General features: G+C 41.0%; 1 protein-coding gene across 3 annotated transcripts in view; it reads right to left on the bottom strand.

The window, feature by feature from the left end:
- Positions 1-2762: 2762 nt before the first annotated feature.
- SYT14 (synaptotagmin 14) overlaps positions 2763-17784 on the bottom strand; it is a 165819-nt gene continuing 150797 nt past the window's right edge. For 2 of the 3 annotated variants that reach the window (XM_062211310.1, XM_062211307.1), the window contains exons 5-6: positions 7102-7291; positions 2763-3246 (exon numbers count right to left, since the gene is read on the bottom strand). In XM_062211310.1, the coding sequence (XP_062067294.1) occupies positions 2933-3246; positions 7102-7291 (504 nt within the window). In that variant the 3' untranslated portion in view covers positions 2763-2932. Of the gene's footprint in view, positions 3247-4505; positions 4563-7101; positions 7292-17784 lie in introns of all 3 variants that reach the window. The other variant, XM_062211308.1, reaches the window with a different exon arrangement.

The following is a 17784-nucleotide window of genomic DNA, read 5'->3' as shown; positions in this document are numbered from 1 at the left end:
TGTAAAACGAGGCAACTCCAATGGAACAGGAAGAAAGGGGGTTGTCTTTCTCCACCTTCCCAGTCAAGCACCTGCTGCCTGCCACTGGGCCCCTATTTGCTATAGTTAGTGAGAAGCAAGGTTTTGTCTTTAAGCTTTCATGCAAATCCAAGTACACAAAGCAACAGTGGTACTGTGCAATGCATCAGATCAGCAGAGTCGTGTGGGTCTCGTGAGCCCTATGTAATCCCTTTATATAAAAACAGTCAATTTGGGGGAGTAACTACTTCAAGCTGTGTCAATTCACAGGAAAAAAAAAAGGAATATATTTTGTTTTGTATGGAGAAAAACACCAGCAAATATCATCCCTAACTAAACATAGTATCTGGCGAATTTATGGAGGAGAAAAAGAATCCATGAGTTGAGAAATCTTTTTCCATTCAGCTTTCTGAAAAAGCCACAGCCCCTTCCCCTTCGTGGATAAACACAGGTGTGCACACACATTATCTAGAGCGTGTGTGCGTGTGTGCGCGTTTTCTAATCTTTGAGAATCGTGGTGCGCACGCACTTTATCATCTTTGAGAACCTGGAAGCTACGATGAAGGAAGGGTCTTTCTTGATGTTTTTTAAAAAGTTGACTAATTTTTGGGCTACATAGGACTTGATCCTTGCACCAGATAAACTTAGGGTATATCAAACCACAAACTTAATTCTGGGCATAGTCTGAATAAAAAGGTACATTTAACAATGAATTAGTTTTTTTTTTTTTTTTCTTACTAAGGGTGAAAGCACCAAACTGGTCTTACTAATGTGTTTGAGTAAGCTTGTTCCAGCTACAAATAAGCCTGATAACTCTTTTTATTAGGAAGATACCAGTTGTCAGCAATACAGGCAGTTGTTTCAAAGCTGGAAAAGATAGCTGTAATGTCCAATGCCTAAGTCTAATTTCCCATGAAATCTACACCCTCCCTTTCAAATCTTTTTGCAAACTGTTGGCTGAGGATACTTCAATGAGATACCTATTTTACCATTGATTCATGTTCCAACTTTACAGCTTAACTAACCTATAAAAAAATTCTGGAAAAAGTTCACTGATATAACAAGAAAAGGCTGGATTTCCCCTTTCATGCAATTCTGCAACCTACGTTCCTAAACTCCATGTTACCCAATATAGCATTTGCATTTTTCCTACAGTTTATGTGTATGAATGCATAGAGCTGCCATTTTTTTTAACTAAAAGAAGATATAGGACTTCACAATATTTTTGATTTCTCTTAAGGCCTCTCAGTACAGCCAAGCCGCAGTAAATGCTATGATTTTTGTTATTATGCCAATAACAAGTTCTAGCTTACAACGATATATAGTACTTAGGACTAGGAACAATGATACACAGCTTTTTAGTAACTGATAAATAATATGCTTTTGTCTAGTTTAACTAAAAATGAGAAAGAAAAAAAGCAAATATTTTTCATATATAAACATACTCTATTTAAGAAAGTATATGCATAAAATTATATATTAGGTAAGAAGCAAAATTAAAAAGAAAGCAGCTGATAATATTCCTGATAAACCAGAGTTCCTAAATATAAAAAGAACAAATGAAAGTGGTCCTGTCATTTAAAAAATCAGTACAACCTTTACTTGTGTCTGAGGAAATAAAGATTTTGTGACACTGTTCTGAGGAATCTTTACATTTATAAAAATCGAAGGCCTAATTTCGCAAATACAACTTTCAAGCTGTATGAGCAAATTTAGCTTACAAGAAAGGCACAGGATGACGTCACGTTGAAGCACATTGTCTGTAAATTTCATAAAATCTCATCACAAGTCACTAGAAACTTCGTAAGGAATCTCAGAACCGTTCATAGGATGTTCTGAATCAACTGAGAACTGGATAGTCTTTATATCACAAATACAAATTGAAGTAAAAGTAAGATTGAGAGAGGACTGTTTCTTATCCTGAATGCTACCTGCTTTATGCAGTGTTGGTTTCTAAGTACCCAGAGCAGACATTTTTCTTTAACTTGAATTGTTTTCAATTTCTAACAGCTTATCTACTGTGTTTTTCACTTTGTTAAAAAAAAGGTATTTTTTTGAAATTACTATAATTTTAAAGAGTTAATTACTGAAAGGATTTTAAAGTCAAGGCCTGCTCTATTAGCTTCCTACATTGGAATACAATAATACAGGAAGTGCTTTCAACAGAAAGTTACATAGTTCTACAGTACAACCTGTCTAGGAGACTTGCAAGGGACCAGTGCGGTGACTTGGTCTCTTTGGATCAGGCAAAGGCAGATGCAAATGAAGAAATGAACTTGGGGGGGAAAAAAAGCAATACATTTCGAAAATTCCTTCACAAAAATGAGTATTTGCTTGCACTTAGATTTAGTGCTTTTGAGAAGAGCTGAGGCACAATGAAACCGAATGCACAGAGGGAAAACACCTGAAATAAACCAGTTTTCAATGTGACTGACACCCTCCACCCAAGATGTGAATTATGAGAGAGCTGGAGAACTACTTGCTTCTCATCAGGGAACACCACAAACAGCAGGGACCAGCCAGTTGAAACGGGTTTTGTGGATACATGGGGTGATGCTAAAATACCATTGCAACTAAAATTTTGATTTTTAAAAGCACTTATAATATTCCATGACATTACTGGCTTTTTAGCTAAAGTAAAATTAACTTCAAATCAAAAGTATGTCTCTGGAGTGTTGTTAGTTTAACAATAATGATGTCAGTTTCTCAGTTTTCCAAACAAGCTCTACCAGAGAGATCTCTTCTTCATTACTGTCAGTTTTAGATGTTCTTCCCATCGAATTTAAAGCATTTTGGTAGAATGTTGAGCACGCCTCTTCAAAGTACAGCTCTTCTAATGGCGATTAGGTAAAAGCGGTGTGTTGTGATCAGAAATAACGCTGCCTTGGATTGCGACCACTCCTGGGAACTATCATCACGACTCTAGCAACGCATGCCACCTACATACTTGCTGTCCTTTGGACTCTTTCATCTCAGTCCAGTGATTGAGTTCCTCTTCTCCAGAGCTGTTCAGACCTAAAGAAATCCAGCCTATCATCTCTTTTCTTTTCATGCTGCGTTTGTTATACACGGACAGTATGAGTGTCACATCAGAAAGCTGAAATAGGGCCACTTGGAAAACAAACGTTTCCTTGTACACTGGGTTTGGCTGCCCTCTGCGGATGGATGTCTTGCATTTGGACATCTCTTGACCCATGGAATTCAGCAGAGTTAACTTAACATATGTATCTAAAGGAAAAAACAACACATCACACATATGATTTGAAACAAACTCAACATAATTTTCTCACAACATATGCTGAAAAGATTAAATATTTAAACTTTACAAGGATATGGTGTATACCATGTTTAATGGTAATTCAACCAATTCCATTTTGATGTAGATGCTTACAAAATGTGATAAGTACAGAGAACCTTAAGTAGGCCAAAAATATTTTTGGGGTAATAATAGCTTAACCTCACTAGTTTTCAATTATAGAATTTAAAGGTATACCTCATAATCCTTCCTTTCCCCTCCCACCCACATCCCTGCCCGCCCACTACCACCCCTGCCCACTCTTGTCCCGTTCAGCTTCACTAAGCACGACATCATAGCATTAATAGACACTTAGCAAGCTTGATTAGCCACAACACTGTTAAGCATTCCACTGTGTTTTCAGAGAATCAGAAGAAACAAACAAATAGGAATGAAGGCAAATGGAGAAGAGGAAAAGAGGAAGACAAATATGCAAAGATGACATCAAAACAGCTTAGGATGAAATGTCAAAAAAATCTCTGCATGGATGTGGTTTTAAAATATATCTTAAAAACATTTAAGGGCCAAAACGAAGCCAAATGCATTAAGAGTTCAAAGTTTAACAAATCAAGTAAAACTTTCTCCTGGTTTCATGCAACAGTATATTTAATGTGCTTTTTCAGGTAGTTAAGGTAAATACCACAGAAATTCTTTTTGGCACAATTTAATGTAAAATTTCAAGTATGATATCTTAATTCTTTTCATGAATTAGAAAACAAAAACCCGATGTGATGCTGAGTGTACAAAGTGAAACAGAACACTTCATTCCTGATTATCTGGGAGAAAATCCTCTCTGAAAGAATGGGCTTTCAAGCTCGTTAGCCCCATGCAAATGACCTTCAGCATGTTGATCCATCATGTGTACTTCAGATCAAAATTCAATTAATTTTAAAGAAAACTGCAATATTTCTCATGAAATATCTACTTCTGTTATATGAATCAAAATACAGATGAATGAAAAAATAAAAGCTTTCATTTAAAAAATGTTTTGACTCTTTTACAGATATTCTGCACACCATCATCCATAATCAGAGATAAAGTCTACGTTAGTTTTCATTTATAGTACCACAGATAATAAATGTGCATTTTTTTCAGAAACCAACATGGTGGACAGCTTCACTGCTGGCAAGTTTTAGGATATTTTGTTTTTGCATGAAAAGACAACATCCAATTAGCCTCTACAGGAACTCACCTCGGATTATATAAACCTGTCCACCTATCAAGTGTTTTAGACAACAGAACAGTCCATCTGACAACAGGGGGTGGAAAGCAGTAAAAGAAATAATGACCAGATGTCAATCGTTGGGTGAAAGAGGGTCAAAGGTTAGAATTAAAGAGGAAACACTGTTCACTGGGGTGGAAGAACACAAAACTTTAGCATTTTAATTCAGGCAGAGGGTTGAACAAAAGGGTTGTTGGGTAAATTTCATGGAATGAGAATTTTAAGGTCATTGTGTAACCTTAAATAAAAATTACACTGTTTTAAAGGGGGACATCTTTATAAAGATATCTTCTTGGTCTGAAGCACATTGAACATAGAATCATGCAAATTATCAAACTACAAGAGACTGAATAAAAGTCATTATAGGATCATTATTATTATGCCAAATTTTAAGTTTGTCCATGCAATATTTGCAATACTTTTATTACTCCCAATGTGATATAAAATTAAGTTACACAAAATAAAATAGAACTATCAAAATTTCTGCTCTTGAATGTTGCCACTGTTTATTTAGTTAATATTAGTATTATTCACTATGTGGCATAATTCAAAGCTCAGAACCTGGGTATAAATGAAGAGCTACAACTTTACATAATTTATTCAGCTTATGAAAACCGCTCAAACTGTTTTACATTTTATTTTATAAATATCCTACTTTTGCTTTATAAATACTCTGTGTTCAAGTAATTGCTTTTGACATTGACTTATATTTACTTCCTAGTTACCTCACAGCTAAAACCACTGATCATCCTTATACTGAAGATCAAATTCTAAAATAATGGTAATTCCAATAACCTATTTTTTAGTCCAAAATATTGGCTCCAGGTGTGGATGCTAATCTTTCTCAACGTGTTTATTACCTGTCCCTGCCGCTGCCCCTGGCCTTGCCATGGTTCATTTTAGTTTGTGTTTCTCTGGTTTCATCAGAGTGGCTACAGGAAGGCAAGCCAATCATTTCATTACACTACATTTTATAAATATTTATTTAAAAAAGTATACTTTTCGCTAAAGCATGAAAGGTGAACAGATAGCCTGCGGCTCCAGGTGACCCAGATGATGTTTCGTTTCAGCGGTACGGTGTCAAAACCTTTTGCGGTCTGAATGTCTTCGGCCAGGGCATGCACACTCCTGCCTGTCACTGGCCTCACCACGCTCCCTCGCCTTCATCTATGAATTTTACTCATTTCCTTCTCAGGCCATTGGAGCCTGCATCCTAAGTGCGTGTTTTAGTGAAGATAACCAAGCCACGCTTCCACATCTGTCTATTCTAGTCATTGCTTCTTGTCTCCTACTGAACTTTCCCATCTGAAATGAGAAGGAGGCACCTTGATCTCCCCTGAGCCTCCCAACTACCCGGTGAGGGACATGGCCTTTATTTTGCCTATAAAGAAACAGACTGAGGTCACTCATGTAAGCGTAGAAACGTAAATATCATAGTAGCCTCCGGACTTCTAATTCAGCACTAGATACATTCCACGATAGACCTCAGAAGCAGGCTTTCCAATATGACCAGGGGCAAACCAAAATGTAGTTAGGACTTTCATCCATCGAACAAAGAGCTTCTGTAACATTTAGAAGGAAAGCTTACTTAATTCAAAGTCTGAACAAATCTCCCCTCCTTTAATAATTATTTAGTGTGTGCAGTAAAAGGCTGCACTAAGCAATTGTGGGGGAAATCCTTAAAGACATTTAAGGTGGTATTACAAGTCAGCATTTCCTTTCAAATCAATCTTCAGTTTAGGCATCAACAGCTGTGATTTTGGGAAAGTACAAAGATGCCCCCAGGTACGTCTCACAGAGAGCCACAGACAGTCTGGAGGTTCGTCAGGGCACAGTTAGCTTCTCTGTATTCCCAGAATGTGCCCTCACCCCAGCGGACTGTGAGAGGCAGAGAGAAGAGCAGGAGGCGCAGGCGAGGGCAGAGGGCAGAGGGCAGAGGGCAGAGGGCAGAGGGCAGAGGCCTGCCAGTCTCTCCCTGTCTAGCACCTGAGGTGCACCCAGCAGAGCAGTCCTCTTTCTGCCAGTCCTGGCACAGGCAGGGCCCGTGAGGGTCTTTGAGACAAGCCTCTGCCGGCAGTACCCGTTTGCAGTTTTAAAGGGAAAGAAATGTGAACCCTTTCATCCTTGATTGTTAAGGGGCAAAAGGGGACGACACAGAAGTAAAAACATTAGTTCGCAGTACCGCATGCGAACAGAAAACACAGAAGTAATCCTCAGTTGACAGCAGGGGCTACACACATTCCTGTTTATATTGGGGAGCATCATTCACTTTTTAAAGCCTTGTAACTTTTTCTGACATTAAAAGATAATGGCCATGATAGGGATAATTTATTCTGCAGGCACCATGAAAAATTAAAAGTCCTGTCACCTTACAATTAATATTTTGAATTTCAAATTTTCCTACTTCCCAAATGACTGGAAATAGAAAACATGAAAGAGATTAGCTGATGATTGCACCATTTCATTTTGATTGGTTCAGACTAAATGATAGGATTGAAACCCCTAACGCTGAGAGTCCCCTAAGTACAGAAAACATTAGAATGAAAAAAATCATTTTTGCACTCACTGGGTGGTCTGTTCGCTGCCAGGTTTTTGAAGTGGCTGCCTTTTATCACTTCTGCTGATAACCTTCCAGTCGTGGCATTGTAGAGCAGGCCGATGAGGATCTCGGGCACTGAGCCGTGTTCCAGAGACTGGCAGGAGGAGGCGCTCTCGCTGCAAGACGCTTCCGACACACTCACCTGGGAGTCACAGCCCTGCTATCAACAAGGAAATTTTTATAGTATTTTAGAAAACAGGCGTATGAAGAGAGGCATGCTGTGTTTATTGGATTTAGACAGGTAAATCACAATAAAAGAGCTACAAACCAAATTTCCCAGACACCAGATTAAAAATACTGTCCTCAGCATAGTTGAGTCCCTGGACCTCGTTTCATTATTCAGGAATCAGAGAAGTTAATAGGAAATGATGACATTCCATAAATTCCTGTGTATATACATAAATATCAAAGTTACATTTCTTAAGCTTACAGATGTTAATAAACTGTTTTCTGAATGTAAAAAAAAGTATTGTTTAAAGACTTATCCAGGTACGGGGCTGCATTGTAGCCTGTGTGGTAAAGCTGCCACCTGTGACACTGGCATCCCAATTGGTTCCCTGTTCGAGTCCCGGCTGCTCCACTTCCGATCCAGCTCCCTGCTAATGGCTGGAAAGCAGCAGCAGATGGCCCAAGTGCTTGGGACAAGGAAAGAAGCTCCTGGTTCCTGGCTTTGGTGTGGCGCAGCCTAGCCTTATGGCCATTTGGGGAATAAACCAGCAGATGAAAGATCTCTCTCTCTGTAACTCTCTCTCTCTGTAACTGTGCCTTTTAAATAAATAAAAATAAATCTTAAAAAAAGAAAGTAGGACATTAATTTTAAAAAGACACTTATCAAGCTAAGGAGACTCACAGAGATTAAGAACTCTTAACTAGTCCTTTAAAGACACAGATTGGCACACTTCAATTAAGTAAATAAAACAAAACTCTGTTATTTATAAACCAACATCTAAAGCACAAATATGCAGAGAAGTTGGAAAGGATGGAAAAATTTTACCATGTGAACAAGAACCAAAATAAAAATAAAAATGTATGTAGCTAAATTCGTATCAGTCAGGGTTAGCCTTAAGGTAATAATTATTATTAGAGATGAAGAAGTATAATTAAAAATAAGAAAATATTCAATTTACAATGAAGATGAAATAATTCTAAATTTGTATCAATTTAATAACATGATCTTAATATAGAGAAAGCAAAAATTGCCAGAACTAGAAAAAGAGAAATTCAACCTAGTGGGATGTTAGCACACTTCTCTAACTGTCTAAATGAACAAATAAATATGGTAAGCACGCAGAAGATTTGAACAGCACAGTAAGCAAAATTCATCTACTTGGCCCAAGTCCTTGGGCCCCTGCACCCACATGGCAAGATGCAGAGGGAGCTCCTGGCTCCTGGCTTTGGATGGGTGCAGCTGTGACCATTGTGGCCAACTGGGAAGTGAACCAGCAGATGGAAGACCTCTCTCTCTCTCTCTCTCTCTCTCTTCCTCTCCTCTCTCTGTGTAAATCTGACTTTCAAATAAATAAATAGTTTTTTTTAAAAAAATTCATCTACTGATCATATGTAGAATAACATTCTCAACAACTACAGAACAGACATTTTCCCCAGTATACAACAGGCTTTTAAAAAATTAATAAATAGGCCGGCGCCATGGCTTAACAGGCTAATCCTCTGCCTTGTGGCGCCGGCACACCGGGTTCTAGTCCCGGTTGGGGCGCCGGATTCTATCTCGGTTGCCCCTCTTCCAGGCCAGCTCTCTGCTATGGCCCGGGAAGGCAGTGGAGGATGGCCCAAGTGCTTGGGCCCTGCACCCGCATGGGAGACCAGGAGAAGCACCTGGCTCCTGGCTTCGGATCAGCAAGATGCGCTGGCCGCAGCGGCCATTGGAGGGTGAACCAACGGCAAAAAGGAAGACCTTTCTCTCTGTCTCTCTCTCACACTATCCACTCTGCCTGTCAAAAAAAAAAATTAATAAATAACAATGAATTTCTTTTTTTTAACTTTTATTTAATAAATATGTTTCCAAAGTACAGCTTTTGGATTACAGTAGCTTTTCCACCCCATAACTTCCCTCCCACCCACCACCCTCCCATCTCCCACTCCCTCTCCCATTCCATTCACATCAAGATTCATTTTCAATTATCTTTATATACAGAAGATCAATTTAGCATATATTAAGTAAAGATTTCAACAGTTTGCACCCAAACAGAAACACAAAGTGAAACATACTGTTTGAGTACTAGTTATAGCATTAATTTACATTGTACAACACATTAAGGACAGAGATCCTACATGGGGAGTAAGTGCACAGACTCCTGTTGTTGACTTAACAAATTGACACTCTTGTTTATGGCGTCAGTAATCTTAGGCTCTTGTCATGAGTTGCCAAGGCTATAGAGGCCTTTTGAGTTCGCCAACTCCGATCTTATTTAGACAAGGTCATAGTCAAAGTGGAAGTTCTCTCCTCCCTTCAGAGAAAGGTACCTCCTTCTTTGATGGCCTGTTCTTTCCACTGGGATCTCACTCGCAGAGATCTTTCATTTAGGTGTTTTTTTTTTTTTTTTCCAGAGTGTCTTGGCTTTCCATGCCTAAAATATTCTCATGGGCTCTTTAGCCAGATCCGAATGCCTTAAGGGCTGATTCTGAGGCCAGAGTGCTGTTTAGGACATCTGCCATTCTATGAGTCTGCTGTGTATGCCACTTCCCATGATGGATCGTTCTCCCCTTTTTAATTCTTTCAGTTTGTATTAGCAGACACTAGTCTATAATAATGAATTTCGAATGATGAAAATTATTCATACATTTTCCCCTAGAAACCTTTTATTTAAGGTTTACAGATTCCATGCATTTCATAAATACAACTTTAGGAACATAGTGATTCTTCCCACCGTACCCACACTCCCACACTTCTTTCTCCTTCCTCTCCTACTCCCATTCTTATTTTCTACTAAGATCTATTTTCAATTAACTTTATACACTTAAGATTAACTCTATACTAAGTAAAGAGTTCAACAAATTGTATGAAAGAAAGAAAAAAAAAAAACTGTTCCAAAATAGTTGAGACAAGGGCTGTTCAAAGCCATTGCTTCTCAAAGCATCAATTTCATTTCTGTAGAATAGCTTTTAGGTGCTCTATTATTTACCACAGATCAGGGAGAACATATGGTATTTGTCCTTTTGGTACTGGATTATTTCACTAAGTATGATGTTTTCCAGATTCATCTATTTTGTTGTAAATGACAGGATTTCATCTTTTTAACTGCTGTATAGTATTCCATGGTGTACATATCCCATAATTTCTTTATCCAGTCTTCAGTTGGTGGACATTTGGGTTGATTCCATATCTTAGCTATTGTGAATTGAGCTGCAATAAACATGGAGGTACAGATAACTCATGAGTTGATTTCATTTCCCTTGGGTAAATTCCCAGGAGTGGGATGGCTCGGTCATATGGTAGGTCTATATTCAGATTTCTGAAGAATCTCCATACTGTCTTCCATAGTGGCTTTACCAGTTTACATTCCCACCAACCGTGGATTAGGGTACTTTCTTCTCCCACATCCTCACCAGCAGTTGTTTGTTGATTTCTGTATGTGAGCCATTCTAACAGGGTGACATGAAACCTCACTGTGGTTTTGATTTGCATTTTCCTGATGGATAGTGATCCCGAACATTTTTTCATGTGTCTGTTGGTTATTTGGATTTGGATTTCCTCTTTTGAAAAACACCTAAGTCCTTTGTCCATTTCTTAACTGGATTGTTTGCTTTGTTCTTGTTGAGTTTCTTGAGCTCTCTCTATATATTCTGGTTATTAATCCTTTATTAGCTGCATAGTTTGTAAATAACTTCTCCCATTCTGTCAGTTGCCTCCTCACTGCTGAGGGTTGCTTTTGCTGTGCAGAAGCTTCTCAATTTGATGTAATCTCAGCTGTCAATTTTGGCTTTGATTGCCTGTGCCTCTGGGGTCTTCTCCAAGAACTCTTTGCCTACGCCAATGTCTTGCAGGGTTTCCTCAATGTTCTCCAATAATTAGATGGTATTGGGGCCGGCAAGGTGGTGCAGTGGGTAAAGTCGTTGCCTGCAGTGCCCATATGGGCATTGGTTCAAGTCCCAGCTGTTCCACTTCCAATCCAGCTTTCTGCTATGGCCTGGGAAAGCAGTAAAAGATGGCCCAAGTGCTTGGGCCCCTGCACCTGCATGGAGACCCGGAGGAAGCTCCTGGCTTCTGGCTTTGGATTGGCGCAGCTCCAGCTATTGTGGCCAACTGGAGAGTGAACCAGTGGATGGAAGACCTCACTCTCTCCCTGCCTCTGTGTAAATCTTTCAAATAAATAAATAAATAAATCTTTACAAAATAATAATAATAATTTGATGGTATTGGGTCTTAGATTTAGGTCTTTGGTCCACTTGAGTGGATTTTTGTGTAAGGTGTAAGGTAGGGGTCTTTTCAAAATTTATTTATTTATTATTTGAAAGGCAGAGTTACAGAGAGGCAGAGGCAGACGGGGCGGGGTGGAGGGGTAGAGAGAGAGAGGTCTTCCATCTGCTGGTTCATTCCTCAGATGGCTGCAATGATCCGAAGCCAGGAGCCAGGAGCCAGGAGCTTCCTTGGGTCTCCCATGTAGGTGCAGGGGCCCAAGGACTTGGGCCATCTTCCATGGCTTTTCCAGGCCATAGCAAAGAGCTGGATCAGAAGTGGAGCAGCTGGGTCTCGAATCAGTGCCCATATGGGATGCTGGCACTGCAGGTGGCAGCTTTACTCGCTATGCCACAGTGCTGACCCCAAAATGCTGTAATAACTGATGTTAATGTATAGAAGCTTATTTTTGTAATATTCTCTCCCAAGTGATCTGTAGATTAAGTGCAATTCCAAGAAGAATCTCAACAGGTTTCTTTGCATTTGACTTCATTAGCAATGAGGAAAAAGGAAATCAAAACCACAAGGTAACACTATACTACAAACAGGTAGGCTAAAAGAATACCAAGTGTGGTGGGGACACAGAGTGAGGGGAACACTCGTGTCCTCTAGTGGAAGTGTAGAGTTATAGTGATACCACTTTTAAAAATGTTAAAAATACACACACCCTGCCATCTGGCAACCCCACGCCTATCAGAAATATGTGACTTGTTAATCAAGAGTTACGTGAAAGAACGTCTGAGCAGTATCATTCATGCTGACCTGAGTAGCAGATGGATGGACAAACAATTGGCGGTGAGTTCACACAATGGTGCACTATACAGCAGTAGAAATCAACTACAACGACACTTACAAACGTCATTTTGAGTGAAAAATGCTGGACTCTAAAGGATACCTAGCTGCATACTTCCATTTATGTAAATTTCAATCACAAAAACAAAATGACAACAACAGCAAAACTCTAGGTAAACTAACCCATGGTGTTCTAGACACATCAACAGGTGGAGAGACTTCATAAAGAAAAGCAAGACAGCAACAAACATAAAAGTCAAAACAGTGGTTAACTCCAGGGGCAGAAGAGAAGGAACAGTGTGACAGGGAGGGCAGGCTGCAGCTTCAGGGGGTGGGGCTGGTGCTGGCTACATTGTATTTCTTGACCTGTACAGTAGTTACATGGGTTTTGCTTTATGATAAATAAATGGTTGTAAATTTGCTTTTTACACTTTTCTAATGGGCATTGTGTTTTATAAGACAACAGGTTTAAGGTAAAAATGATATGATGCAAGGACACAATATACAAATTAACATACAATGACAAGAATACATGTTTAAGACTTTCTTTAAAGATTTCTAAAAGGGTTTACTCTGTTAAAAAAAACTCTAACATTATTCCCTAACAATGTAATTTAAAAATTGGAAAATATGTTGTATAAATCTTCAAATCTACTATTGGCTATATGAGTAATGAAGGAGAATTAATTAATAACTGGCTACTGAGTTAACTCACTGGATTAATATTCATAATTTTATCATTTGCAGATCAGAGACACAGAAGGGAAAGCCTGGGGGCAGGCGCTGTGGTGTAGCGGGTAAAGCTGCTGTCTACAGTGCCGGCATCCCATGTGGGCGCCGGTCTGGGTCCCGGCTCGTCCTCTTCCAAGCCTGGGAAAGCAGTACAGGATGCCCAGGTCCTTGGGCTCCTGCACTCTTGTGGGAAACCTGGAGGAAGCTCCTGGCTCCTGGCTTCAGATCGGCGCAGCTACAGCCATTGCAGCCATCTAGGGAGTGAACCTGTGGATGGGACTTCTCTCTCTCTCTCTCTTTCTCTGCCTCTCTGTAACTCTGCCTTTCAAATAAATAAATAAATCTTTAAAAAAAGGGGGGGAGCCATAGGAATTTGCATTTTGTATTGCTAAATCATGATACACACAACATAGTTTGCTATGTGTTCATGACAGTTGGAGGAGAAACCATACTTTTAGTCAGAGTCAGTCAGGATACATCGTCACCTAGGAAAGCAGTGTCACAAACATGCTGTGGCACATGTGCAGCGCTTGTTGCATTAGGCTGTTCTCCTAGCAGCATCTGCAGGAATACTGTGACATAGTTTCCACAATTGTGTTCTGGCATTAACTTACTGCCAGGTACAAAGAAGTGACCCTAACCTGCTTCTCAACAGGAGCAAGAAAGAGCCAGCAAAGAAAAGTGATGGGAGAGGCCTTTCCCGCGGCTCAACCACTGGTTTCTTTTCTTTTCTTTCTTTCTTTTTTTTTTTTTTTTTTGACAGGCAGAGTGGATAGTGAGAGAGAGAGAGAGACAGAGAGAAAGGTCTTCCTTTTTGCCGTTGGTTCACCCTCCAACGGCCGCTGCGGCCGGCGCATCTCGCTGATCCGAAGCCAGGAGCCAGGTGCTTCTCCTGGTCTCCCATGCGGGTGCAGGGCCCAAGCACTTGGGCCATCCTCCACTGCCTTCCCAGGCCATAGCAGAGAGCTGGCCTGGAAGAGGGGCAACCGAGATAGAATCCGGCACCCCGACTGGGACTAGAACCCGGTGTGCCGGTGCCGCAAGGCGGAGGATTAGCCTGTTAAGCCACGGCGCCAGCCTGACCACTGGTTTCTTTCTCCCGCTTCACTGCAGTAAAAATTCTTATCTCTGAGCTCAACAACAAAAAAAAGCAACAGCATGAGGATCCTTGGTGGTCACGTCCCACGTTATAGGACTGTGGTGGAAATGGTGTAGTGTTTGATGACAGAAGAAAAGCATTCTCTGAAAGCGTCCCTTCTGAGTTTCCACCTGCGAGAGTGCTCATCTCATGGCCTTTCCAATGCCATCCGTGCGGGTGCCTGTCCAAGCTCGGCAGTGCTGAGCCAGTGCGAGGGAGCAGGGGGCACAGCGAGCGCAGGAGACAGTGACGACCTAGGCAGCAAGAGCAAATTAAACACAGAGGCTCCCAGCGCAAGTGGCATCTTGTCCTCAGACTGTCCCTCAGGGCATCTGCTCCATTCTGCGAGGTTCAGGAAGCTCAAGCTACTCCCTCAGCGGATCCCATCATTAATTTATAACTGGGGCTTGCCTAGGCGGCAGTAACTGCAGGTGATTAACCCAAAGTCAAACAAATTCCAACCTTAACGAGGTCTACTTAAAGGAACAGTCCCACAGGCTCCCCAAAGTAACACTTCTTCCCTTCTTGCGTAATATTTTATTTCTTTTTAATACTTCTCCTCCTTCCCCTTGGGTCTTCTGCCTCAGGGTAGAGGCTTGTAAGCCATTCTGTGAGAATAGAGAAAAGCCTTTTTAATTTTTCAGCGAAATGCATAAACTCTGTGTAATGTTTCTCTAAACCAGAATGAGTGCTTATTTCCTTAATGGTGTTCATAGGCTGAGACTGGGTGGGAGGACCGTAGGATGAGAAACACGAGTTCCTACTGAATCAACATAGTGGGCTGCTCTTACTGCTGAACTGACTCCAGCTTACGTGTAATTAGTTATACCCAGTATTTTTTAAGGCGAACGTGCTGAGCTGCACAATGACAGGTACTAGAAATTTGAAGGGTTTCTGTTGAAGCTTTTCTGACGGTGCTGCCGCAGAGTGGCTGGTTTTTAATTTCATTTATATTTGAAGCGCTCCCATCACACTGTTCTGGAGATGAGGTGGCGAGGGTGCAGGGGGACTGGGGAGTAACAGGCGGCAGTCACCTGCTGCCACTACTGGGGAGCTTCCTCCTCCTCCGCAGCTTCCCCCTCAGGCAGGGCCCTTTCCCAGCCCCAGGGAACCCAGAGCAGGAAGAGATAACCAGAGGCAACTTCAGCTAGACAGAAAGCCAGAGCAGCAGAACTACTCCGAACCCCGGGCCTCCCACACACACCCCGGTAAATCCAGGGAAGAAGAGCCTATTTCTGTAGGGCTTGTTAAAACACCAAGTGGGTCCAATCAACGGCCGCTAGGGGGAGTGGGGTGGGGTGGGATGGGGAGTGAATGCAAAGTTTAAATTTCAGGGCTGTGCTGGAAGCTGGCCTGCCTGAAACAGTAGGCTTCACGAAGCTCCCTTTGGTCACAAGGGACGGAGTGTTTCCGTGTAACTGGTTTAAGTAACACAAGGGAATCCAGGTACTTACAGAACACAACAGTTAGTACAGAGGTGGTTTTAGGCACTCATTGATCCAGGCCTCATCCACGTCACTAGGAACCGGTTCCCCTTTATCCATTTATCTGCTTTCTCCCCCTAAATTGGCTTCATTCTCAGGCAGACTCTTGCTCAGAGTTGCCAGATGGTTTCCAGTAGCTCTGGGTGTTGTGGGCAAGTGGAAGGCAGCTTCCTGATCACTCAAAGCAAACCCCCAGAACTGGCTAGTCAGCGCCCATGTGATTTAGTTCCAGGGCTCGAAACCACGTCAGCCTCATCGGAAGTACAGGGGAAGGCTGGTCCCCCGAGCAAAGCCAGGGTACCGGGCCACGAGGAAATACACGGATGCTAAGGCAGGGAAAAAGAGACAGTGACTGCAGAGTTCATTCCACTTAGCTGTGCATCCCTGCTCTCCCCCACCCCTTGGCCTTCGGGGAAGACTGCTGCTCTCTGTCACTCCAACTGCAACTGCCTGCTTCAGGCTTTCTGCCGAGCCAGTGTGCAGCCATTAGCCCTGCAGGAGCCACGGAGGACAAGGTCACTCAGCCAAAGGGAAAGCTACTAGAGCACAGCTCTGACGCTTAGGTTAGGGAAGGGAGAGTTAAAAATAAAAGCAGAAAATCCTCACTTGTGCTTTCAGATATTAACATCGAAAAAGTGATGTAGTTGGTAAGGCTTAACATAGATGAAAAGTTAAAAATCATTTAACTATCGGAGAGGGAGAGAGAGATCTCTTATTCGCTAGTTTACTCCCCAAATGCCTGCCAGCAGCTGGGGCTGGGCTGGGCCTAAGCTAGGATCTGGGAACTCAATCTGTATCCTCCCAGGTGGGTGGCAGGGACCCAACTACTTGAGTCATCACCTGCTGCCTCCCAGGGAGCCCACCAGCAGGAATCTGCAATTGGGAATGGAGCCAGGACTCAGAGCCAGTTACCAGATTACAGGGGATTACCAGTTACAGGGGATGTGGAGTTCCACTGGCATCTTAACCACCACGCCAGAAGCCTGTCCCCAAAATCATCTGCAACAGCATCATGTGGCAATGACTGTGAAAAATTCCTGCTCTGATCAAAACTTTGTATAAGAGGGTACTTCAAAAAGTCAATGGAACATGAAGTTAAAAACTGTTTATTGTGGCGCAAAAATATTGAAATTCATGCATAGTATTTTCATTACATGCATTTCAAGGAACTTTTGAATTAAAAAAATTTAATTAGTTTTTAACAGACTTAATATAGTTCATAAACACAATTCTAAGAATAATGGTATTTCCTTCCTCCCTCCTTTCCTCTCCCTTTGTTTCCAGGAACTTTCTGAATACCCTGTATATACATGAATTTCAAAAAATTTTGGACCAAAATAAATTTAATTCCATTTCCTCACAAACTTTCGCAGTACCCTTATACGTGTGTGTGTGTGTGTTGCATATACACATAGGCATGTGCATGTTCTCTGGCTGAATTCAATTAAAAAATGATTTGGAGTTCCTATTTAAATGGGATTGCTTTATAATTTCCTTATGTTTCTGTCTAGTTCGTGTCAAAATTTTACAGATCTCTGAAGAGAAGTCAGGTGCTTTCTTTTCCTTTTCCCAAATAGTTTACACAGCAGAGGAGTTATCTGTTCTTTGCAGTTGCATGAAACTTGCCTCTGAAGCTCAACCATCCTTTTCTCTCTGTTAGCGTGATCTTCTTGGCTACTTCTTGTGTTCTATTACTCCTAAACCACCTTTTAGAATTTTTTTTTGAGAAAATCACTTGTTACATACAAATTTTCAAATTTATTTTCCCAGAGTTATTTTCTCATTATCTTGAAATGTCCTGAGTTGGTGGTTATGTCTTCCTTTAACATACTGTTTTTCTTTCCTGCGGCTTATCTATTTTACAAGTAATTTCAAAGAACCAGCTTCTGTTTTTGTTAAACCTCTTTACAATTTTTCCTTATTTTTTACTGCTTTCCTTTTCTAACTTTCTGAATCAAAGAAAGCTTAGCTGATCAATTCACCCTCTTTCTCATCTTCCTACAAATATATTTCAAACCTATAATGCTGTTAGAAATGTTAGAGACCCCACAGATTTTTTCATTTTTTGTTTGACTGTAAACATTTCAATT

This window comes from Lepus europaeus, chromosome 14 (genome assembly GCF_033115175.1).
Source record: "Lepus europaeus isolate LE1 chromosome 14, mLepTim1.pri, whole genome shotgun sequence".
Taxonomy (NCBI): Eukaryota; Metazoa; Chordata; class Mammalia; order Lagomorpha; family Leporidae; genus Lepus; species Lepus europaeus.
Note: the sequence above shows the minus strand (reverse complement) of the source record. Positions and strands in the feature narration are given on the sequence as shown.